The following is a 27,207-nucleotide window of genomic DNA, read 5'->3' as shown; positions in this document are numbered from 1 at the left end:
TTTAATATGGCTAATAACTTCTTGTTTTTCGGTTTTATGTACGCTAACAAAACTGTTTTGAGACGATTCGTGGTGAACAGAGACAAAAGAATTACATTCACTTGCATTGCTATCTGTTATGTATTTAGAGGCACCAATTTTATTAAATTTACGTGGGTTATATGTTGTTTTAACACAAGTGTTTTTATGAGTCCCCTAGTATTACAAGACGGTTGAATCGGAGGCAAGGGAATAGAAAAAAGAGGAGGGCCCCCATTTGACGCCGCCGCTGCACAGCACGCCTCCACTTCCCGAGCCTTGGTAACCACCTGGCTGACAACACAAATATTCGGGACAAAGCGATCAAATTTTAATGAAGCGTCGGTATTTATATTTTAACAATTCACGAGAATTCAATAATGGATTAAAACCGTTCCATCCGAGTAGACCGGAAAACGACGAAAAATACTCGCATTGAAATATAAAATTTCCAGAATATATTTCGCGAAGCTCTCTCTTCCCTTCAACTTACGGCGGACCCACATTCACACGTATGTCCTGGGGTGCGGTCGGCTCCGCACGCGAGTATTTCATCCGCTACGCTTCCGCGCGGGGCACGCACCGGACGTGAGCCGCTGATGGGTGAGGAGGGAGGGAGGGGGTGTTGGACAGGATTCTAAGCGGCCAATGAACGGCGTCACGAGCCATAGAAACTGGAATACGCGGATGCAGGCAATCACTTGTTTTTGGCAATTGGGGGTCTCCAAAATGAGTTTGCACCGCGCCATTCACAAAACAGACCCTTGCAAAAACACGACTCAAAACACGGGAGTCGTGCCTTCATTATTATCATTATTACATTTTTTTCGCCGATTCATTCGATGAATTATGGTGCGCCAAGGCACGAACTCTGTTTTATCAATGTATTGTAAAGGCTAGGGTCTGTATTTATTTCCTAATGTGCTGTGCTATTAAGTTTTTCTTGCAATATCATAAAAATAAAATGCTGGATATTATGTCAAACACAGTGCTCTTTTCCGTTCTATATATTTGAAAGTTCAAGTCGGTAACATCTGGGGCTAGCGCGTATAATATTATTAATAAAAATATAAAAGTCACCGACAACACTGGCATTGATTTAGAAAGACATGTGACACGCACTTCCCCACAAAGGCGTCCTAAATTACGGTCAGTCACAAATGAGGACGTTATTCAACATCAAAATAATTTAACTGTACTTGTTATAAATTGCAGAAGCCTCAAAAACAAATCAGCGGATCTCGAACACATAATCCAAACTCATTCCGCTGATATAGTATTGGGCACAGAGAGTTGGCTGCGTAATGACATAAACGACCAAGACATTTTCCAGATAGATTTCAAAGTTTACCGACACGATAGAGATACAAGACCCGGAGGAAGGGTTTTCGTGGCAGTGAAAAGTCATTTTGAAAGCTGGCAAGTATCATTTGAAAATAATAACATAGAAAGTGTTTGGTGCACCTTACTACGAACGAATCAACCCAACATAAAATTAGGCTCTTTCTACAGACCTCCAGACTCAGATATGAAAACACTTCATTCCCTCAACGATCAAATTTACAATTTCACAGTTAAATATAATAACAGAACAAACATAATTGGTGGCGACATTAACTTCCCTAGTATCGATTGGGACAGCATTAGCGTTAAATCTGGGACCCGCCATCGCAATTCTTGCAAATCCTTGAAACTTGGTTCAAATAAACTCTGCCCATCAAGCAGTACGTATGCCCACCCGTGGAAAGAACATATTGTACCCTATATCTTACAAACACGCCTGAACGTATTATCAGTGTATCAACTGACGAGGGCTTGAGTAACCAAAAAGCAGTTAAAGAAAGAGATTGTTAAACCAAATAAAAAAGATTGTTAAACCAAAAAGAAAAAATTATAATTACCATAAAGCAGACTTTGAAACTTTTGCCACTCAATTCAACTCTTCACCACCCGAGTTCGAAACTCGCTTAAGTCATGCCAACGTGGAAGAAATTTGGACAGAATTTGTCAATATTATGCAAAAAGGCATCACAGATTTCATCCCTATAAAATACGTTAAAGCACATCGCGACCCCAGGTGGTAAAATAAATACGTTATAAAGCCCTTCGAAAGCAGAGAATGCTACACTCTAGGGTAAAGAGGGCAGGCGTGAACACATCATCCCCCGAGAATAAACAATTATGGGACAAATATAGATCCTCTAAAATTGAAACCAAAACACAATTACGAGGCGCTTTACTGGACTTTAAACGCAAAGCACTTTGAGAGCATTTGGACACTGACCCCAAAGCTTTCTGGTCATATGTTAGGTAAGTAAATGGGAGTAAACCAACCGTGGCTTGCTTAAGGGACTGTAGCAGAACAGTCTCCTCGAGGGGTAGAGTGTTTTGTGGTGCATGTTCATGTGTTAGTGGTGTTTCACATTCTTGCTTCTTGTGTCCTGGCTTGCGTGTTGTTGAATAGCTTTCATGCTGCACCCTGGGGTGCAGTTGTTTGTTGATTTATGGCATATGTGTTTGCAGGAGTATTGGATGAAGGGATTCTAGCATGAGTGTGTGCGCCGCTGTGGGTGTAGTTTTCCATGTTGTTGTTTTATGGTGGTGTTGTCCTTTTTACGGTTGGTGACCTAACACCCCCCGCCACAAGCCCTTGCGGCGGCTTGCGGGGTATTATGTAGATGTAGATGAAAGTTCAATGCTCTTGTGCGTAGAAGGTAGTGTGGGCAGATATGGAGAGCCCATGGGATGCCGGATGGGGGACTAGAGGAGAGGGTGCTGAGGAGACGAAGGAAGAATGGAATGCGAATCCGGATAAAAGCGAAGGAGGTAGGAATTGTGCATATCGAAGGAATTAGTTATTGTCTGTGATATGATGCAGGGATTTTAAGATGATGAGTAGTTTCACGTGAGTTTAGACTTAGGAGTAGAGTTGTATGAAGATCCTTTAAAAACTTAGCCTAACCTGAAATAATAACGATTATAATCATGCCTAATGGCCTGAAAAGAATCCCAGTAAGGAACCTAGATGGTACAACGGGGAAGTTAGATCGGCATTAAGAAGGTAAAGAAAGTTACAGTGAAATTTCAAAACGAGTTTAAAGTGACGATATAGTTTATATGAATACATCCAAACAGCAACTAAAAGAATGTCGTAGTAAGACGAATAGTATTATGCGCACAGCACTACACTCTTTTAAATCTAAAATGCTAAGCGAATATCTTGAGGAAAATCCAAAGTCATTCTGGTTCTATGTTAGGGAAATACAGGTTAAACGTCCAACTGTTCATTCTGTGAAGACGAAAAATGGAGAAATCATTACAAATAGCTTGACAAAGGCAAATATTGTAAACCATTTTTTCCATAGCGTCAACAATAAAAACACAAACGCACCAAACGATCCTCCACACCCACCCAAGGAACACATGAGCGAGCTTACACGGACCAAGCAGGGAATAGTACATCTACTCCGTAGTATCAAAGCACACAAGACCCCTGGTCCGGAAGAAATACCTGCTAGAATATTGAAGGAATTAGCTGAAGATATTGCCCCGTTTTTACATATTGTTTTTCTAAAATCGATAGAAGAAGGCTCAGTGCCTCGCGACTGGAAGCTAGCCCATATAACTCCCATCTATAAAGGCGGCGATAGGGATAAACCAACCAATTACCGACCCATTTCCTTAACATCGATCTCTTGTAAAATATTGGAATACATTTTTTTCACTAAAATTATGAGACTTTTTGATAGTAGGAAAATACTAATCCACAACCAGCACGGATTTAGGAAAAGCAGATCTTGCGAAACACAACTTGGTGTCTTCATCCACGATATACTTAGATCGGGAGAAAACAACACACAAGTCGATGCAGTATTCCTGGATTTCAAAAAAGCCTTCGACACAGTCCCAAACAAACTTTTATATCAACTTAAATTCTATGGAATCAATGAGAAAATAATTAATTGGATTAGAGACTTATTGTCAAATTGCAAACAAATAGTAGTCATAGATGGGTTGTGCTCAACGGATAGAGATGTAACTTCGGGCGTCCCCCAGGGAAGTGCAATAGGGCCTCTTCTGTTCTTAATATACATTAATGACTTAAGCACACACGTTGGTAGCAATCTAAGGTTATTTGCTGACGACACGGTGGTATACAGGGTAATAAGGTGCCAACTAGATCGCGAGCTACTCTCTAGAGACTTAGACAATATCTCGGAAAGGTGCAATAAATGGGGATTAACACAATATAGATAAATGCACAGTTTTGAAATTTTGGAACAAAGGAAGCGAGGAACAGGATATAAACTACGAAATAGAGGGTTTAGTACTGACTACGGCCGATCAAGTTAAATATTTGGGGGTTGTTCTAACACCACGCCTTTCATGGGGAGCACATATCAGGACAATATGCGGATCAGCTTTAAAGAAACTTGGCTTCATAAAACGGGTGGTGGGGAAATGTAATGAAAAAGTTAAAGAGCGGTGTTATTTTGCTCTAGTTAGACCTCATTTGGAATATGCCGCAAGTATTTGGGATCCGTGGGAGAAAATTTGGCAAAAAGAATTAGATAAAGTCCAGAGAAAATCCGCTAGATTCGTTAAAAATTGTTATGATAAAAACACAAGTGTGACAGGTCTCTTAGGGGATTTAGGCTGGGAACCATTTGAAGTACGGAGAGAACAAGGGAGGCTTAGACTTTTATAAAGGTTCAGAATAAACGAGTTTAACTATGACAGCGAAGGAATTATAATGGCCCCACACTACTAGGTAGATCAGACCATAAAGATAAAATAAGGGAAATAGATTCCAGGACAGATAGGTACAAATACTCATTCTTTCCCCGAACAATCAGAAACCATAATAGTAAGAAACGAAAGTCACATTAGAAATATTAAAAACATTGAATTTACAAGTCGGAGCAAAGTTAAAGACTGCAAAGCTGTTAGGTGTACTTTCAGGTGAATGTGTATGTAAGTTGTAGCTTGAGTGTTTGCATGTGTGTGGGGTGTAAGTGATCATGCATGAATGTATGCCATGTTTTTTTTTGTGGATATATGATGTAGTGGTTATGGCATGCGGTTTTTTTTCTTTTTCTTTTCTAAATTACGGGTGGTGTCCTAACACCCCCCGCCACACGCCCTTGCGGGGTATTAAGTAGATGTAGATGTGATGTCTCGAGGAGAGGTCACGTGGCAGGAAGAGTAGGGCTCATAGTGTCGACTGTCACAATGAGCCCTCCCGCACCGGCGATATCCACCCCCAAAGCAGCTTACTCCTAACTTCATTTCTCTATCCCCGATGTCTCCTCAGCTCGCTTTCGTCACCCCGCCTCCCCTCCGACCCCCGCCCCCCCTCTCGCTCCAACGCCTCACTAATCCCCCCCTTAACCCCCCCTCCCGTCTGACTTTCGATCCGTTTCCCCTCCCTCCCCTTGTCCCTTCCTTTGTCCTTCGACACTCATGGCTTTCCTACCACCTCGCCATTCCCACCTTCGGTTTTGGCCTCACCTCGGCAGAAAGGGGATCGTGATGGTGCGGGGGCTAACGTACTGGCTTCCCACCCTGAGGGCCCGGGTTCAAATCCTGGCGGTGTTGAATATTTTTCAGAGGTATCTCGATTCCTACTAGAGGTGTTTTGTGGAGGGCACTTTGAGTTGGTACGCCAACCGTCGGATGGGACGTTAAGCTGCGGACCCCTTGGCGCCTTTCGTAAACAGTAGGCTAATGCCGACGCCGGGTTTCTCTCCACCCTTTATCCTTTCCTGTCCATCCCCTATAGCGCAAATGACCTCAGCTGTCGGTCGCCTCCCCTAAATACTACTACTACTACTTGAATTGTTCAAGAATAGAACTATCTTCGTGATGGCAATAAACTGCCGAAGTTTGAGAAACGAAATAGCCGAATATTTCCTTCATCTATATCTACATCTACACAATACCCCGCAAGCCGCCCCAAGGGCGTGTGGCGGGGGGTGTTAGGTCACCAACCGTAAAAAGGACAACACCACCATAAAACAACAACATGGAAAATTACACCCACAGCGGCGCACACACTCATGCAAAAATCCCTTCATCCAATACTCATGCAAACACATATACCGCAAAACAACTAAAAAACTGCACCCCATGATGCAGCACGAAAGCCATCCTACAACACGGAAGCCAGGACACAATAAGCAAGAATGTGAAACACCACCACCACATGAACATGCACCACAAAACACTCTACCCCCCGAGGAGACTGTAAAAGGCAGGGAATGCGACCCAACGTTACAGGTAGCAGGAATTTCCCTCCGCGGACAGGGACGAGGGTTTGAAAGGGAAACTTAAAAACAGATGAACAGAACACTAATGATATCATTCGGATAGAATGGGTTATGATAACAAAACACATAAGGTTAGTGGAAGAGCATGCATTTAAATACAACTAATTATTTTTTACACGCTGAGGGTGGCAAGTGGAATTTTTGCTATCTATAACCCTGCAGTTGCTATCGCGTCTTTTCCGTGGGAATAAAGGAGCCCTTGAGGCGGCTAGTTCTGGCATCTAATTCCCGAATTTTATATGCATGATCCAAGCGACCAATGTATGTAGGAGTACGAATAATTTGCGAGACCTCGGTGCTGAAACATGCGGATCTAAATTCATTTAATAATTTCAATCTCGCATTGAATCGTCTCTCTTCCAATGATTCCCACCCCAAATCCATGAGCATTTCGGTGACGCTTTCCGATTTATCGTAAGAATGTTTTACAAAACGGGCTGCCCGGCATTTAGCCTTCTCAATTTCCCGAATGAGGCCTTTTTCACTCGGATGCTACACGCTGCATGCGTATTCTAAATGAGGCCTTACAAGAGCGTGGTAACAACGTTCCTTGACCTTCGAGTCACTTTTGCCGACAATGCGTCTAATGAATCCCAATTTTTTATATGCTTGACCGCAGAAAGTCTTCCTTAAGTGAAGAAGTACCGAAGCCGATATAATTATAGGAACTAAGAGATGGTTCTCGCAAGGCATTGTAGATGAAGAGATTTTCCTAAAGGCTTTTGAATTTACACAAAGGACGGAGAAAATAGGATTGAAGGAGGAGTACCCATAGCCGAAAGAAGAAGTGAGGCTTCCTCTGATAGTGACCTAGAAAGCGTTTTGTGTTCCGTAGAAAGCCTTTAGATCGAGTAGTCTCCATTTCTACATCTACATACATCTGTGCATACCATAGACCTATAGATTACGGGGAAAGATCAGTCGTAGAAGTAGAAAGGGAGGTCGCTAGTTTGAATTCCCATTTACACTGTAGGAGTATTGTAATCAAAGGGGATTTAAATCTTCCGTCCATAGACTGGAAAACTATAGTTTCATAGAAGGAGGTAAGGGCAAAGAGTAATGCGAGTAATTGCTTCGTGTTTTCACATCACATTCATCAAACCAATTACTACCGACACCCACCAGAGAAACAATTTACTTGATCTATTAGGTCATTCATTTGAATTTCTATTTTTACAAAAATTTATTCTAAGAATTCATAAAAATAGCAACACTTGGAGGACTTGGAGACCGCAGAATAATGCTAGTTTAAGTTGATTTGAAGAGTAAGAGAAATGAGAAACCCAAAAGTAAGATTTACTGGCTGGATTACGAGGGAATGAGGGGTGGGCAGGAGCAGCAGTATTATGGTTAATTTAAGGGAATTATCAAAGGGCAACACCCACCATAACAGGCAGTCCGCGCAAAGGGTTGAAACACTGTTATTACGCATGGATACTGCCATCGCTGAGATACGAGAACTGCATAGTGACAACCCACCTTTGGAGTGCACGGACCGGTCTTGCGCGCTCGCCCGTTAGATTTCATTTGAGTACCCTAGCAGAAGAGACAGTGGGAGTTTGTGGAGTGCTTTTTCTCGACACCACATGGTAATAGACGGTAATAGAAACACATGTACCGAGTTAATAGCAAAGTGACTGGACGGAACCTCGATGGCACAACTGAAGTGCGTAAATCATTGAAACAGTAAATAACATTTTGGTCATATTTTTGGGAGTTTCAGCGTTATGAGTCGACAGTCACATTCCTAAATAACAACGGGCCAACGGGCTTACCAGCAGTTTAGAAAAAGCTAAAAAATTAAACCGCTATTTTCTTGGCGTTTTTAATAATCGTTCACAGGAGCAAGCCACTCAATTACTCCGATGACCCAATGTCAGGAGTGGTAATATTTTCTCTTGGAATCGAACGTCAACTTAAAGACTTCAGTCCAAGCCAATCTCCAGGCCCTGACCAAATCCCGACTCGCGAATACTAAACGATGACCTCAGAAATAGTTACAAATCTGGAAATAATATTTAATAAATCCATAAATGATCGCGCCGTACCAAAAGACTGGAAAGTAGTCAATGAAACGCCCATTTAAAAATAAGGTGACAGAGAAGATCCGAGTGACCACCGACCCATATCTCTCACATACATCTCATGGAAAATTTTATAGCGAATAATTGTTAGTTTAATCATTTAATAACTCGATACTTAGAGTTTTCTTAGAAAAAACCAAAGCGCCTTCCGAAAGGGTGGATCTTGCAAGACCCAACTGGCATTTTCGTTCATGATAATTTGTTATCGAGTTAAAATAATATTAAACGTGATGCTACATTTCTATCTTTTAAAAAGAAATTCAACCAAGTCCCTCGTGGGAGGTTTTGAAGCTGTGGGATTGATAATTGTGTGATAGATTGGATAAATCAATTCTTGACTGTCCGCGAGGAAAGGGTCGTAATAGACGGAGTATCGCCCGACACAGTAGGCGTCACAATGGGTGACCCACAAGGAAGTGTTTTTCATCATTCCACTATTGTTCCCTATATACATTGATGGCATTGAGCTTCAGGTTTCCAGTAAAATTCGTCTATTTGTTAATTTTTTTCAAATACACCCATCTCTTTAACAGTTTTCTCGCATGATTTGAATAAAGTTATCTTGCTGTTGAATATTGTTGCCTGTATCTTCCTTCGCGTAGTAAACTTTGCTCCAGGGTATGAAGCAACTAATATTTCTGCAGAGGTGATTGTGCATGCATGACTGGTGATCTAACACCCCCCGCGGCTTATTAATGTAAATGTAGACATCACTGAATAGCACCAGACTACAAATGCTTCGAAATCGGTTCTCAAAGATGAGTAGCCATGGGGCGCAACACAAAACTGAAACGCAGTGGATTCTTTTTACCTTCCGATGAAGCCGTACCCTGAGGAAATCTCCTCGCTCCTTTCCTCGCGCACACCATTCGATCTCGACAAGGTCGGTGGGAGGGGGGAGGAAGGGTGGGGGAGGAAACGGGGGAAAGGTTGCGGGAAGAAGGGCACGAGAGAGGGGTCAAAATTGTCCGCTTGAACTTTGAACTTTTAGCTGCATTCTGACGGCTCCCCCATTCCCCGCACCCCTTCTCCCTTTCCCCCCGCCCCGCGACTTTCCGGGGTGGCCCTTCCCCCTTCAGCCTGCCCGCGCGACCCCCAGCCTCGCGCGCCCAGACAACACGGCAGTGCCCTCGCCGCGACAGCGACCCAAAGGCAACAACATCCTGGCCGCCCGCTGACCCCCCGGCCCGACACACTACGACCAGAGTCTCCTAACCCCACCCTCACCGAACCATTCCCCGTGACCATTGACCCCGCCTCCTCCCCAGAGTGCCCCCGCCCCTTCCAGTGGCCGCCCCCATCGCACCGCTAACAACTGCCTACGTTCCAGGGCCTCCCTCAGCCCCTCCCTCCAAACGAGCATTTCGGATCGTTCCTCCGCTTTATCGAGCCATCGCGGCCCGCCATAAACGCCGCCGCAGAATATTATTAATAATAACTTAAGCGGTAGTACATGACATTTTCTCGCAATTAAAATTGCATACACAATAACTCTCAAAATTCATCTCCAACACGCTCTGACCTTCCAGTTATTTAAGATTCAATGGCTACTGTCATCAAAACGATAGTCAATTTTATGATATTATAAAATATATTAACGGGGTTTCAAGTGGACATATATTCAACAATATGCCTAACAACAAGAGAATAGCGGGCATATTCTGGTAAACATACTTCACTATTTCAGTGGTGGAAAATACTTGGTAGGCATTAAATATTCTATTAAATTAAATACTATAAACCTTTGTTTGAAATACCTTAAAGTTTTATTACCGATAGCTAAAAAAGTAAATAAACCTTAGATGTTTGCTGAAATTTTTTCCAACTTCCTGTCCCTGGCAGATGTTTCAATTCTTCCAAAATTTGGTTGCACTGGAAGGAGACTACGCATGTACTTAAAGGGAATGTTCAGACTTTTCCCATTATCAGTTAGCATATTACTAAGCTAAATAATGCCAGTCAAGTGGTTCCCATCTGCTTTTAATCAATGTAAGTAAAAATCTTATAGTTAAAGGTGTAGGCAATACTCAATATTAGAATGGGCCATATATATATATATATATATATATATATATATATATATATAAAATGTACACATATATATATACATACATATAACTTATTATAACGTTATCTGCCGGTTAAGGTAGGTTTTTGGAAAGACACAGCTACTATACTATATAAATATTTTGTGACTCCTAAAAAAACACAGAATCCAGCATCCAACTCTACATCAGGTCCCACTTCATCTCTGAGCACTTTCTTCCTCCCTTCATCCCGTTAAACATTCCTATCCTGTCCCTTCCCTTTCCTCGTTTGCCTAAAATTCTCCCCTCTTTTACAGTCTTCAACATCCCATTCCCGGTCTATAACCCCTCCATCCACTTTTCCTGCTTCCATAGGATTTCTCCCAACAAACCCCTGTCCTCGCCCACCATACCAAGTACTTCCTCATTTGTTTTCTTCTCTATCCATTTCGCCTTCTCTATTCATCAACACACCCACATTTCAAAAGCCTCCAGTCTACGTTTATCCTCCTGCTTCAATGACCACATTTCCGCTCCGTCCATAGCTAAGCTCCATAACGACGTTTTAACGAGTCTTTTCTTAATATCCTTACTCAACGTCCCTCTCATCAACTCCCTCCTCCTTGTAAAAGTCTCTTTGCCTTGTGCAATTCTTCTCCTTACGTCCCTACTACTTTAACCGTGTTGGTCCAAAACACTAACGAGATACGTAAACTGTTCAACCTGCTCTAGTTTTTGCCCCCCTATTTTAATGTTTAGTTTAGCCTTTTTCTTTCTAGAAAATCACATAACCTTTGTTTTATTAATATTGATTCTCATCCCATACCTGTCGCACTGAATTTCCAATTCACTCAGCAATGCTTGCAACCCCTTGGCTGACTGAAAAACTATAGCTTGGTCATCAGCGAACCTAACTGATTTTACGAATTCCCCGCCCACTTTCATTCCTACCTCCAGTTCCTCCCATGCCTCTTTAATCATTTCCTCTGCATACAGGTTGAACAGCGACGGTGATAATGGGCAACCCTGCCTTACACCTCTTCCTAACACTGCCCATCCGGACTCCCCGTTCCCCACTCGCATCTGAGCAGTCTGAGATATGTACAGGTTGCGGATTAGCCTCCTTACCCTCAAATCTATTCCTCTTTCCTTTTTATACTAATTAGATTTCCCCAATTCACTCTATCAAACGCTTTTTCGAAATCTACGAAACAGGCAAATACCTACTGGTTGTGTTCTATATTCCTCTCAATTAATAATCTCATTACTGCAATGGCATCACGCGTACCTCTCCCCTTTCTAAACTCAAACTGATCATCCCCTAAGCAATCATTTGCCCTACTCTCAATCCTTTTGTTTATGATCCTAAGAACAAATTTAGCTGCGTGGGGTATCAAAATTATTGTCCTATAGTCCTCACATGATGAAGCCTATACCTTTTTCGGAATAGGAACTAAAACTGATATTACAAAGTCCTCCGGCCAGATTCCCTCCTCATAAATACTACGAATCAGCCCATAGTGCCTCTTCCTTCCACATTTTCCTGAACATTTTAATAGTTCCGCGGGAATGTTATCCACCCCCACAGCCTTATTTAGTTTCATCTCCCTTAATGCCCTTTCTCATCGTCTGGTATGCCTGGACCTAAGCTATCTTCCTCTACGTCATATTCTTTCTCAATGTCTAACTTTGTTGGTCGAAGTTCTTTACTATACAGTTCTTCTACATACTTCTTCCATCTCTCTTGGATCTTATCTGTATCAAATATTATTTTATCTCTTACTGCTAGCACAGATCTTTACTTCTTCAAAAATACTACTGGGCTTTAATGAAAAAAGTTATTTTGTGTGGAAGTCATTGCTTCCTCTGGTTGCCGATCCCTTTATGCTTTTCATCTTTTCTGACGCCGTGAGAATCTAACGCTTTTTCGTAATGTACGAAACAACCTCCTGCTTGTATTCTATATTCCTCTCGATTAATAATCTCATTACTGCAATGGCATCACGCGTACCTCTCCCCTTCCTAAACCCAAACTGATCATCCCCTGAGTAATCATTTGCCCTACTCTCTATCCTTTTGTTTATGATCCTAAGAACCACTTTAGCTGCGTGGGATATCAAACTTATTGTCCTGTAGTCCTCACATGATCTAGCCTTTACCCTTTTCGGAATAGGAAGTAAAACTGATCTCACAGGTCTTCCGGCCAGATTCTTTCCTCATAAATACTACGAATCAGCTCATATAGCCTCTTCCTCCCACATTTTCCTAAACATTTCAGTAGTTCCGCAGGAATGTTATCCACCCCCACGGCCTTATTTAGTTTCATCTCCCTTAATGCCCTTTCTATCTCATCGTCGAGTATGCCTGGACCTAAGCTATCTTCCCCTACGTCATTTTCCTTTTCTCTATCTAACTTTGCTGGTCTAAGGTCTTTACTAAACAGTTGTTCTATATTTTCCTTCCACCTCTCTTGGATTTTTCCTGCATTAACTATTATCTTACCCGCCTTATCTCTAACTCTTAGCATAGATCTCACTTTCTTACTTCCTGATAAAGATTAATCTTTGCTGTACAGCGCACCAATTTCACCCATCCTCTGCAAACTTTCTATATCTTCGCACTGCGTCTTCCACCATGCTTCTTTTGCTCTATAAGTTGCCCGCCTCAATTTATTGTTTAACTCTCTCTACTTCATTTTTCCTAACTCTGTGTTTACATTCTTCCATTTTCTCCTCTCATGCATCTTGGGAATCATCTCATTCGTGGTTCCCTAGTCCTCTTCGCGTTAACGGTTCCACCAATGCTGTGTTTTACGGCTTTCGATAACCCTTTCTTAAAACTCTCATTTGTCTCAGATAGTACTTGCCATTTTGCCATCCTCCATGATTTCCTCTACAGACAAGGGGTACTTCTTCCTATTCAATCCATTTTAAGCTTCTATCTTCCATTTTCTAAACCGCCGCTGCCCCTGCCTCATCTTTTTGAAACAGACTCCACATTTCATAACAACTAAATTGGGGTCAGAGTCCGCATCCGCTCCCGGGAAGCTGTGCGAATATATCACGCTGTTCCTAAACATGTGTCTAATCAGAATATAACCTATTTGATACCTCTCTTAGTCACCTCGCATTTTCCATGTGTACCTTCGTCTTTTGTGGTGTCTAAACCAAGTGTTGGTGATGACTAATCCCCTCTCTTCTGCAGAACTCAATTGCTTTCTCCCCGCGGTCATTCCTCGTGCCTAAACCGTAGTCCCCCACCTCATCACCATTTCGTCCTGCGCCTACCGGCGCATTCCAATCCCCCATCACTATCAAATATTTCCCTGCAGGAACACACGCCATTATATCCTCTAATTGATCGTATATCCTATCGACCTCTTTCTCCGTATGGCTGCTGGGTGCAATGTCATTCTTTTCTGCTCACACTCCGCCGCGTGTTGCACCGGTTCCATCTCATGCATCCACTCAACTAATCTCCCTCATCAGCCGACCCCTGCCCCCGCAAGGCCCCCAGTCGTCGCCGGAGCTAAGAATTCCGAAACTAGCATCGACCGCGTCGGCATTGGTTCGGAAGTGTATTCGCCGGGGATAGGGCGGGGGGTGGGGGTGGGAGATCACGCAACGGACGCCTCAGGACTGGACAATCGAAATGTGGAAACCTGAGGGAGTCGACCTCTTCGACCATTACAGCACTAGTGCCCTCTCCACAACTGCACCATGGTGCCTTGAGCCGCGAGCGCACTCGAGTCATCGTTGCGTCATGCTTGCAAGCCGTACAACCCAAACAAAGCATCCGTCGATACGCCTACCAACATGAGTAATTGCCTTCGACCTTTCACCATCGCAGCGATTATTTCAGCAAAACATAATTCTACATCTACATCTACTTAATACCCCGCAAGGGCATATGGCGGGGGGTGTTGGGACAGCACTCGTAATTTAGAAAAGAGAAAAAAAACCGTATGCAAAAACCACAAATTCATACATCCACAAAAAACATGGCATGCATTCATGCAAGAACACTTACACCCCACACACATGCAAACACTCTAACTACCAACTAACATACACATGCACCTGAAAGTATACCTAACAGCTTTGCAGTGTTTAACTTTGCTCCGACTTGTAAATTCAATGTTTTTAATATTTCTAATGTGACTTTCGTTTCTTACTATTATGATTTCTGATTTTTCGGGGAAAGAATGAGTATTAGAACCTAATTCCTGCCTGACGACGCGCAACGAATGGACAATCACACTATCATAGACCACAATTCCAAAATCATCAATTTCATAATGGGGTTAATATACCACAATAATTTACTACTTTCATTTTACCTGGATGAAAATGCTGGAAGAGCAACCGAAAGAAAAAAAGTGAGGCATTAGTACGCGCTAGGAATGGATGGGAGAGTGGAAAATTAAGAGGGAAGGTGACTCAACAAGCAACAATTATGTAGGCACCCATATTCATAGTCAATTGGAGTCTGCTTCTCCCTCCCGGGCAAACAAATGAAGAAGAGATGCGCCCTCATCCAAGTGCATCCCTCAACTAAAGTATGAAAAGATGGAATTGAGCGAAGCAACATCGAACGGGTCATTTGGGTATTAGGCCGACATCAAACCTTTCATTCGGCGCAAAAAAGAGAGTCAGAGAAAATAACCTTCATTAAACCACCCCAATAATCATATTCACTATGAATATGGACCGAAGCAAAGAGATGATAAATTATAGAAATTACGGGAATCGGGAAACTGAGGCGGGTTTCGAGCCCGGAAGCGGGGCAGACGAGTTCTCTGGGGTTGTCACCCCGCCGACTCCTCGCACGTCAGAGCTGATGGCAGAGGAAGAAAGGTCAAGGAGATGACCGCGATGGGTGCATGGAAAGATATGATGGTGATGAGGGCAGGGAGAAAGGGAGTTTAGTTGGAGTGGAGCTGAGAGTGGGTTTAGTGGGACGAATGTACAAAGTCTTGAACAATACCATTAGGAGATAAAATAACTGGGAAAAGGTTTTGTGGTAGGATGATCCGTGGGAGGATATGGAAAAATTATAAGATAGAAGGAAAAGCAAGCAGAAGCACCAATGAGATGATGGGAGACAGAGAGATAAAGCCAGAAGATTTTCTGGGATTGAGACAAAAATACAGAAAAGATCTTTACAGTAAAGACATTAGGCTAATTAGTTTATAAATAAAAATCGAATGCGATAAAGACGAGAATAGTCTGGGCCCAGAAATGAAAGATACCATCGAACACTAAAGCCAGTGCCTTGTCTCAATAGCCACCCTCGCTTATCTCTATTCGCTGCTGCTGCTTCCTTCAGGCTAGCATATGATCTGAAGTCTCGTGCCTCATGCTCCATGTCCTTGAAGAAAGCCACTCTGGTTTCTTCCCTGCAAAGTTTCCTCAAATAAATTCTTAAGGAATTGGTTATGCCTTAGTAAATGTCTTATTGCTCTTCTTTGCCCAGTTGTTCTTAAGAGTAGTATCTTTTCTTTCACTCCTGCTAACATCTTTTCATTACTTTTTCTTTCTACCCGGCTTTTTTTTGTTAACTTCCTTCAAGTCCAGATTACCATTGCCTCAAGCTTTTATCTTTCAGCTTTCCTGATTGTCCATGTGTCTCACATCCATATAAAAACACCCTCCAAACGAATGTTGTGTTGAAATTTTCCCTAGAGTTGGTCGATTTTTCCCCTGCCTTACATGGTCATTTATATTAGTAAATTCTTCCTGATTTGAAGCGCTTGTTTTGCCAAGGCTATTCATCTCTTAATCTCCATCTCATATGCATTTTAGCTGTTAATAATATTCCCCAGGGGGCTAAAATTTCCAACCTGATCTCTTATTTCCGCCGGTACTCATCAATATTATTTGCAGAGGGAACGTTGGTCGTAGCATGATAAGGCTGGATGTGGGAATAAAATGCGTGAGGAGTTATGAAAGATCTGGTGCTTTCCCGGCGTATTAGTTGGGTGAATTCTTCTCGGGTCTTCCACCGGGTCAATGGCTCTTGCGTGAGGAGTTGATTAGCCATGAAGCTGGTCACGTGAAAGCGAGTCGGAGAGCCGAAGTATCGCAGTTATTAGTAAGTGCTTCAAAGCAGCAATGAGAGACGTACGGTTTAAGGATTAACCACGAGGAAACAAAATAAATTATATTTTTTAATCATTAGAAAAGCTAAGGTGATAAATTAAAGATATATTAAATTAAGAGGTAAGACAATAGAGCAGGTGAAGCGGTATTTAGACTGTATTTTTGAGGAAAAGAAGTATGGTAGTGGGGGCAATGGGAGAAGAATGTCGTCAGCAAAGAAATAGTTTTCAAGAAGGGAATTGACGTAAAATTCACTGAGTAAAGGTGTAAAGAAAATATATGGGGCAGCTCTAATTTGGAGCGTAGCGATTAGTGAACTTGAGAGGTAGACTTTGAGGCAAGAAGATGAGTGTAGCATTGGAGGCTTTTGGGCGTGGCGAGGGAGCAGTACATGAATTGAACGCAGGGAAAACTAACGCAGAGGGCTTGAATAGCGAGGGAGAAGAGAAGAAACTACTGAGGAAAGATTTCAAAGAAATTAGATGGATTACATACTGAAAGGTAGTGGCACGTTAAAAGCTCTGACGTAAGGGAAAACGCAGGGTAAATGATACGATGGTGTGAGTTTAAGACACATTGAAGGCAGTCAGAAATTACGTAGAACTAAAGAAGGAAGTAGGATGGGTTACTTATAAATAAATAGTTGTTAGGGACTTTCCATAACCAACTTTTATTTGAAACTGAGGAATTGGATTCCAACTGAAGAATTGAATCATAAAGCCTCCAGTCTACCTTCCATAATACGGGATGGAGGGCATGAATGAGGAGGATAGACGTGGGGAAACGAAAGTATATCGTAAAAAGAGGATGGAAGACGCAGCGGGAAATCATGTGGAGTTTTATAGCACAATGAATGTGGAACAAGAAGGAAAGGGGAAGTTAAATAGCCATTGATAAAGGCATTAAAGAGGCATGAAACAGAGAGTCAGTAGGGGTATTAGAATGACACTTAAAAATGTGTGTGGAGATGAATTTATGAAAAAATAGCGATTCCCTCCAGAAGCCCTCCTGCATCGGGAACACCGAAATGGATTGCGTAGGCTCGATTACACACCTCGATTCGGCCAACTTGACAGAATTTGTACTTTCCATGTTCTCACCCCCGTAAATTAATGAGCCTCATGAGAATATACCCTGCTACTTGAATTTCCACAAAGTACTAATAACGAAGTGTACTTGCAGTAAAAATTCACAGAATAATGCTTAACACCGTTTTAGCTCTATTATAAACCGTCAAAGTTGAAGGAAAATCCTTCCAGCAGGAGTTAATAGGAGTTAAGCTTATGAGCATTTACTCTCGCGATTGATATCAAAATAGAACACGAGATTAGAAATGAGTGCCCTTTGGCTGAGTGGAATGGAGACACGTGTTCGCCCGTACTCACCGAAGAATGACCTCACTCCCTGCTGCGGGCAGCGACCAGTTGAGGGCGTACGACTTTCTGCCGGAGAGTTCGTCAGCCCAGACGACGGCCGCACCATCGCACAGACGGAGACTGGGGGTCGGGGTGCCGGCGAAGAGGCCATGGGGGACCGCGTCCACGAGCGACGTCACCACCAACCTCCGCATCTCCACCTCCGAAGACCACTCCGCGGACACTGCGAAAGGAATCAGAGCTTCAAGAATATTGCGGGTAGAACGGTGTCATCAATGGTCAAGGAACATTACAGCCCATGACGAACCATCGGCTCTTCTCGCAACTGAATGCAAGTCAAGGTCGAGCACAAATCATAGATGGGGAAACGGACCAGACATATCGTTTGCCCCCTTCAGGGTTGTTTCGGCAGAGTCAGAGGGCGGTAATTAAAATTCCCGGAAAGTACACCAGATAGCCGTATTTATTTTAAAATTACGCAACCAAAAAAAGGGGAGAGTAAAGACAAAAACTGTGCAAATAGCATGTAAATATTGCTCCGAAACGGCATGATATGCATCAAGAGAGGAGAGGCTGAGCCCCCCACTTACGAGCTTGCCTGGCCAATCACTTTCTTCGGAAAAGGGTTGGCGGAAAATGAAAGTAATTTCTGTTTATTTAATACGAATATTTCCTTGCCAATAAAATAACTGGAGTGAATTAATTTAATGGCGATGACTTAGTGAAAAAATACTAATTCATCAATACTCGTATACAGTCACTTTCCACTTATTCTTCATCACACACACAAAAATATGAATATATAAATAAATAAATAAATATATGTATATGTATGTGTGTGTATATATATATATATATAATTTTTGTGTATGTGTACATAGAAGACCATTGGGTTAATAACTTTGTTTATGGGTTTATATATCTACATCTACATCTACATCAATACCCTGCAAGGCACCAAAAAGGTGAGTGGCAGGGGGTGCAGCACCAGAAGGAAAGGGTAAGGGATGAGGGGGTTAGGGTTTTTCAAATGGATGGGTAAAGGTAAGGGGAACCTGCAAAAAAGAATCAATTTTTTTTTCAAAAATTGTCTAATCCAGCATATAATACTCCCGTGTATTCAATAAGCTTTTTTAAGATCTAGGAATATCGCATCAACTGGAATATTACTTTCACCGGAATGCATTATATCATGAACAAAGAGTGCGAGTTGAGTTTCGCAGGATCTACCTTTACGGAACCTGTGTTGGTTGTTAATCAATAAATCTTGGCTATCGAGGTACCTCATTATTGAACTAACAATTATGTGCTCAAAAGTCTTACAGGAGATGGAGGTGAGCGATATTGGCCTATAATTACTGGGGTCCTCCCGGTTTCATTTTTAAATATGGGTGTTACAGAAGCTCTTCTTCTACAGAAAATCTTCCAGCCGCTTGGCACGCTTTCTTCTGCTAATGATTTCGTTAATATTATATTAAGATAAGGAGCAATTTCAGACGACAGTTCTTTATACACATGAGCCGGTATCTCATCAGGTCCCGGAGATTTTTTCGGGTCGATGTTTTTCAGGAGTAACTCTATTCTGTGGGTGGAAAAGTCAATTGCTTGCAATGGCTGCAGTAATGTTTTTGGAAGGCTCTCTGGTATATTCGGGGAGCATTTGTTGAAAACACTGTGGAAGAATTAGTTTAACATGTTGGCTTTATCTAAACTACTTGTAACTTTATCCCCCTTTTTGTTGTTCAATGAGTTTACGGTGGACTTTTTTACCTGCACTTCCCTGAGGTAGGACCAAAATATCTTTGGGTTATCGTTTAAATGCTCACCTAATTTTTTCCTTTTGAATTCCGCTAGCGCCTTCCGGAAGGCCTCCTTGGCAGTGGACCTAGATGCTTTGTAATTCTGGTTGGTTTTGTTGATTTTATCAGGGGAGGAATCTTAAATCGTGTTTTTGTTTTGAAATGGCACGCCCTTTGCTGCCTTAGTGATTTACAAACTTCAGAGTTGTACCGACGGGGTTCCTTATTCTCTCTTATATATTTACTAGGTATGAATCTCTGTATTGCTGAACGTGTTATTGCAAGAAAATTATTCCAGGTATCCTCGACACTCCTAGTTTTGCTTAATTCGTCAAATATAAGAAAGGAACAGTTCAACTCACGTTTTAAGCCATCATAGTAAGCTTTATTGAATAAATGAGTTTTTCTCTTAGGTTTGTTAACTTAGTCTACGCTTAGGGAAAATTTAGCGTTTACAGCCCTGTGATCAATGATTCCATCAATAACTCCTACATTTAAGACCCTTTCGGGTATATTAGTAGCTAATAGATCAAGAATGTTCTTTCCCCTTTTTGGTGAAGTGACTAGTTAATGTAAGGAATTTGAGGTGAACGTCAATAAGAGGGACTCGCATAAATCCTTGTCTTTACCTCCATTTATAAAACTGTACGAATCCCAACCTACTGTGGGAACATTAAAATCGCCACCGATTATTAATCTATGCTCATTGTTGTGGGATGAAAAAGCTTTTTAACTGCCTTTCTAGATATAGTATTGAGTTAACGCCAGCATGGGGTGGTCTATAATACGCACAGACATATATTCTTTTCGAACGGGGTATTTTTACTGAGCACCAGGCACTTTATATACAGGTATCAGGAAATAACTCAGCTCTACTGACGCTAGAGTTTTTAACCGCGATTAACACTCCTCCTCCGGCTCTATTCTGACTGCCGTTTCTATAAACTGTGAAGGATTTGAGAAATATTTCGGTGTCTGCGATATCATTTCTCAACCAACTTTCAGTTCCTATAATGATATATCTGACTATGTGCTATGAATGAGGTGGTGAAATTCCGGTATCTTATTTTTTAAACTTCGGCAGTTAACTACTACCACGGAAATTATTTCTTCGTCTAGAACCTTCTTTGTGTTTGTTGCGAACTGCTTATATATATATATATATATATATATATATATATATATATATATATAAACACAGATGTAGATTTTTAGAATATAGAGACACAAAGAAAGGACACTCACAATTTGTTATTTTACGTTTCGACAGCACGGCTGTCGTCTTCGGACGACATCCGTGCTTCCTCTTTTGACGACTGCTTCTCTGTTTCGGTGATTGAAATCCTTCCCAAATCTTCGAGTATAATAGAGGTGAGAAGCCGCGAGATGGCGCATATCTGGGTGGCCCAATCATTCAAACCGCCCGGGCTGAACCAAGCCCACTGAATGCATCAATTGGCTGCCTACATATCCCCCCCACCCACTTGCTCATTTCCTATTGGTCCCTTTACCTCTCCTTCCCCCACCTCTCCCCCGCACATCCTCTCCGCTCTTCCCCGAGAACGCCATTCTGAAGACGACAGCCGTGCTGTCGAAACGTCAAATAACAAATTGTGAGTTTCCTTTCTTTGTGTTTCTATATTCTAAAAATCTAAATCTGTGTTTTTACATATATATATATATATAAATATATATATATATATATATATATATATATATATATAATATATATATATATATATACATTATAAAGAGAGAGAGAGAAACAGATATAAGGAAAAGGGATAGGAACACACATAAAGGACAAACACAGGAGAAGTGGGGAAGGCAGAATAAGGGAGATCACGAGTGTGAAAGTATTTCCTTGACCGGGACTTGAACTTCGGATCTTTCCACTTGCCGGGTGGAGGCTCTTAACCACTTGAGCTCCCTAACGCCATCTCTTGGACAAAGAATCGGGGCACTTGGTTGCAAAATGCATCGCAGATCTTGCAGTTAAGAGCCTCCGCCCGGCAAGTTGAAAGATCCGGAGTTCAAATCCCGGTCTAGGAAATGTTTTTACACTCTTAATCTGCCTGATTCCGCCTTCCCCAACTCTCCTATGTTCGTCCTTTATGTGTGTTCCTATCCCCTTTCCTTATTTATTTATTTAGCTTTTTGTACGAGTTTATTTCACATAATTTCCAAGACAAGAGATCGCGGATGATTTGCTTCGAGTTCTGAACATGCGCATCATTTCATTTACACACAGCAGACCTGGTAAAAAGATTGCGCAAATGTAACAGCAGATGAGTAAACAAATCTTAGGAAAATGTCTCTTTTCATTCGCACTGAATTAAGTTTGCGCTGGCAAAGGTAGACAGATTTATTCTTGAGAAAAACTTCACTGACGCCTGATCAAAGAAGTCTTTTTCGAAGCGGCACTTAGCTCTTCGGTGATTTTGACTTTAAAGTTATCTTTATCAGTGGTGCTATACATATCCAAAAAAGGAAAATCTAATAATGGAGCACAAAATTCACGTAGTATACGACAGATCACTAAGAGCGAATTCTAATCGCCGTGTTTGATGTTGCAATGCAATTATGAGACTTCATATGTTGTCATTAAAATCATATATTTTTTAAATACGACTGAAATTACTCAGCACTTGGTCCTTTGTTTCCTGTCTGAAAGATGAAACGGATAATTAGTCCACCGGAAATTCATTATAAATCGCAAAAATGACGCATCCTAATAATGAGAACAAAAATATCATTATCAGAAGAATATATCTAGAGAAAAATATTAAATGCTTGAATAAAAAGCTAGAAAAATTAAAGCTTTAAATAAACTAGAGTGTACGTATGACACCTAGTAGAAATACATTAAACGTTTGAAAAAAACTACGGATTATATATGCCGTAGGTATTTGTCCAATCCTTACTGAATATTGCCCATTTTACCAGCAATGAAAAAACCCGTAATTTAAAGTTTAGTACAGTCTTCTTCTTCCCCCTGATGAAAAGACAGCTCAAGGGACGACGTTTTGACTCGATAAAGGCCCTTCAAGAGGCTTCGACGAGGGCCATCAACGGTATCCCCAAAGAAAATTTCCAGCGGGCGTACGGGGAATGGAAGCAACGTTATACTATGTGTGTAGCAGCTCAAGGAGCATACTTTTAAGATTATTAAGTCGATGTAAGTATATCGTCAGTAAAATTCTTGTAGAAAATCACTCCTACCACTTTTGGGTGCGACCCTGTATGTTCGAAAAAGTCAAAGTTCAAGATCCAAATAATGATTCTAAAATGGGCGTCGAGAATCTGGGGTAGCTTTGCGAGGAGCTGGATTAAATCAGTTAAGCCTATGTTTTCCAATCCATATGGAATCAAAATATCGGAACGAGGAGAGTCGGAGGAGAACTGGACGATGGGTTGGACCGTGGGAGGGCGACAGAGGGGCGACCGGGATGATCAATGGGATGCAGAGGCAGGGCCCGATTGCGGGAAAGAGATTTCGTGGGGAGGATAGAGGCGCGCAGGAGAAAGGAAGGGGAAAGATGGAAAAGGACGAGAGGCATGGAGGGCTGTGGGAAAAGTGGAGGGCGTATGAATCCATATTGCTTGCGTGGGACTCAAACATATATATACGAGGGTCATCCGGAAAGTAGTACCCGTTCGTGCCGCATGAAGTGCTGACGACGCGAGTAGCCGCTGGACGAGGTCAGATAGCTTCAGTGGCTTGTCTGCCTTCTCTGAGCCAAGTTGCGTGACGCTAGCATTGCCTGTGTTGTTTCTGTGATTGTTTACAATGTTTAAAAAAATTGAGAACGCCGCCAGTTGTGAAGTGAGGGCAGTGATTAAATTCCTCAATGCAAGAAACGTTCGCCCATGTGATATTCATCGCCAATTAAAGGAGGTGTATGGAGACAATGTAATGGACGAGTCGTCTGTTCGGCGGTGGTGTCGCAACTTCAACATGGGGAGGGGGAACACACACGACGATGAGCGTTCGGGGAGACCGTCTGTCATTACAGACCAACTGGTGAGCTCAGTTGACGAATTCGTGAGGAACGATCGGCGCGTCACAATTGATGACATCTGTGAGCATTTTCCCAATGTTTCTCGAACAATTGTTCATGAAATTGTTAAACACCATCTGCATTATGCAAAAATTTGTGCAAGATGGGTCCCTCGCGTATCTCAATGAGCTGGCGGCGAAGGACTATGCAGCAGGAATACAGAAACTTGTCACACGTTATGACAAATGCCTTAATTTGCTTGGAGATTATGTTGAGAAGTAGTTTAAAGTATCCTCTTTCAAATAAAATTTTTTATGTTTGTTAATATTTACTTTTGTGTCTTTATTTCACGAACGGGTACTACTTTCCGGATGACCCTCGTAGTATTCCTCTAGAATTTTAAATATGTCTAACGTGCGAATGGAAATGAAATATAATACTGACTTAATTTAAAAAAAATGAAGTTGGGATTGCGATAAATTCCATGGCCATCGACCGTAAAACAAGCATTCAAAAAACTCCTAACAAAATCAATCGTCGTGGAGATTACGGCTAGCTCCTTCGCTCACTATTAATTAATTAGCACGTGGCATCCCATCCCACCCACGTTCGTCCGGAGGGTTATAGCGATAAGAATTAGGCTTAAGGGTTGTAAATGGCGCTGATGAACACGGTACAGTTCCCATTGCTGTAAAACAAAAATCCCATACTCTAAGGAGACTTTCACATATGGAATCTATTGTCACGAGCCGTACGTTAGCACAAAGTGTGGTGGGACTTGGAATAACAGTTTTCAGGTGGACAGATCTTCCCATTCCTAGTCTGTGCAGAAAAAATCAAGGTTTCCTCTGCGACATGCAAATGGACCGACAGCTGTGGCTGTTTGCGCCGTTAGGGATAGATGGGGTAATTTGGTAGGGGCAGGGTGTCCAGGGAACGGAGGAAGGGTGAATGCAAGCCGGCATCGGCATCAGCCCACTCTTAACAAGGGAAGGCACCAAGGGGTTGGCTATTCTAACGTCCCATACAGCGGACGGCGTATTCAACTTGAAATGCTGTTCACGTTTCACTCACCAATGACAACACCCTACCGCACCAACCCGATCTCCTTCGTTGGAATATTAAAATGAATGCTTCCACAGAGGGTTTCAATCAAACCCGAAGCGAAATTCCATTTTCCTTGTAAAATATCATTCAGGTGTCGAGAAACAGCTGAGGCAAAAGAACGAAAATCGAATGGAAGGAAGAAATCTAAACATTTAAAACATTCATCTGATTCAAATTTTCCTCGAGTGTTGTACTAATGAGTATTTAAAATCGTTTTGCAATTCAAAATTATGATATCAGTTATATATTTTTGGATCTTATTTGAAAACTACAATAAAAAAATTTCACTTGATGAACACGTGACGTTCTTATGGGGCGGTAGGTAACTCGGCGCGCTCTTGAAATTGACGTCAGATCACAATTCCGTGTCCCCAAAAAAGGTTATTAATGCTATTTTCACCCAGGGTTCAGTGTTTGGTACATGAAAATCTAAATAGCGAATGACCTACAGTGAGTATTTTAGAACACTGCGTTGTATTCCAAAGAGAATAGGCTGAAAAAATTGACGTTAGCCAAGAGTGGAAAGGAAACCTTACACACAAAAATGTACTGTGTATATCTTAACGCGAGACGTCTTTAGGTAATTTATCATATGAGAACTAAATTTCATTTGAAGGCGTTTGTATCAAGTGTCTACATGAATTGTAATAAAAACCATTAGAATATGACCATATCTTCACGATACAGCGACTTCTAATTTGTCAATTGAAAGAGATACCATTTTCATCATGGTGTCCCTTTTATTTTATTTGTAGCAAGTTGATAATGAGATAATAGCTTGCATATATACAATATTATTATATAAAGTTCGGAACCAATAGCCGACTGTAATTTAGAAAATCCGAAGATTAATTATGGACCTTCTCAGATGAAGTTTATGTTAACAAAGCTTTATTGTTAGCAAATAAATATACATTTATTCTTGCCCATAGTTTTACTTTCAACTTGGTTGCAGTCATCCCTGTTTTCCTTTACAATGAATGTGCTCCCAAAATGCAGAGAAATATGCTTTTTAGAGAAATGAGATACTTGGCGCGGTACGAGGAAGGCCTTGGCATTGCCACTCGTGACTCGTGATGGAAAATATATCCTCCCACCATTTGTACGCTTTATCTTACGAAACGGCATGGTGCCAAGATATTCCGCATCGCATTGCCATATTGATTCTACATTTATCGATTGAATTATGCGAGCAAGGGAACTTCCAAGATGATTGAAGAGCTCTTTAACTTCGACAAATACCCAAAATTCAGCTTCAGTTTGCCCATCAATAATATCAGTTCATAGTTTTCTCACATATATTATGCATTTAGTAATTCATAGCCTAGCAAAAATTGATCAATCTATTACGCATTACAAGACAATGAAAACATTGCCATTGCCAATAGAAAATGTCTCCGTTATTCAAAAACAGCAATTTTTGGCAATGCAAAACTTGCAGATAGTACTATCAATCAGTTCAAGAAAAACTCCTCGAAAGATAGGAAAATTTAAATCCCAGTAACAATGAAATCCAGCGCACCAGTGCAAGTAAATTTCAAAAAACATCTTAACGACACATTCTTTTCGTAAATAGTGCAACATCGAATCGAAAATCGGAATCTTAGCCGTGCTAGTAGCACGATAGCGTGTGCCCGTTGCGAGGCTCTGCTGCGGAGGCATGGGCAGGAAGCATGTCTCGGTGAGGGGAGCGATGTTCACTTACCCAATTTCGCCCTGCGTTAACTGTCACCACAAAGCGAACGATTTCCTTCCTGCAGAACTCGATTCGTGGGCGGAAGGCAGGCATTGGCCGCAGCGCCGTAATAATTAACAGCCGCGTATTGCTCGGGGGAAGAGGAGGTCATACACGCCCTTGCCCTCTTTACCCACTCCAGTGGCCTGGGAGGGTTCGCTAAATCGGAAGTTTCATTCCGGCGGGACGCTTTTAAAGCAGGAGTTGTTTGCTCTTCGCTATCAAATGACCGGAAAACCCATAATTGTGTGAATAATTCTTTTTGGCGGAGATCAGTCATAATTCGATTGTCAAAAGGAAAGAAAGGTGGCTCGCCTGCAATCCCTGATGCTAATCCGAAGTGGACGGTGCAGAAATTACAATGAAGTGTGCAAAGGACCAATGAGTTCCTTAGTTTGAATTTTTGATACACAATATCGACATTGGAAAGAGGTAGCAAATAAATAAAGACGTAGATTTAAGAATAATTTTAAATCCAATATTTTACATAAATACATTCCGATAGCTCTTCTACGAGGGTCATCCGGAAAGTAGTACCCGTTCGTGCCGCATGAAGTGCTGACGACGCGAGTAGCCGCTGGACGAGGTCAGATAGCTTCAGTGGCTTGTCTGCCTTCTCTGAGCCAAGTT

General features: G+C 41.8%; 1 protein-coding gene across 1 annotated transcript in view; it reads right to left on the bottom strand.

The window, feature by feature from the left end:
- LOC139696479 (uncharacterized) overlaps nucleotides 1–27,207 on the bottom strand; it is a 434,479-nt gene that overhangs the window by 219,420 nt on the left and 187,852 nt on the right. Inside the window, exon 2 of the mRNA XM_071595264.1 lies at nucleotides 17,945–18,158. Coding sequence (XP_071451365.1) covers nucleotides 17,945–18,158 — 214 coding nt within the window. The remainder of the gene's footprint in view (nucleotides 1–17,944; nucleotides 18,159–27,207) is intronic.

The sequence above is a fragment of the Hetaerina americana genome, unplaced genomic scaffold, assembly GCF_022747635.1.
Source record: "Hetaerina americana unplaced genomic scaffold, ioHetAmer1.1.p SCAF_7, whole genome shotgun sequence".
Classification (NCBI taxonomy): domain Eukaryota; kingdom Metazoa; phylum Arthropoda; class Insecta; order Odonata; family Calopterygidae; genus Hetaerina; species Hetaerina americana.
The sequence above is the reverse complement of the archived record's forward strand: the minus strand, read 5'-3'. Positions and strand labels throughout refer to the sequence as shown.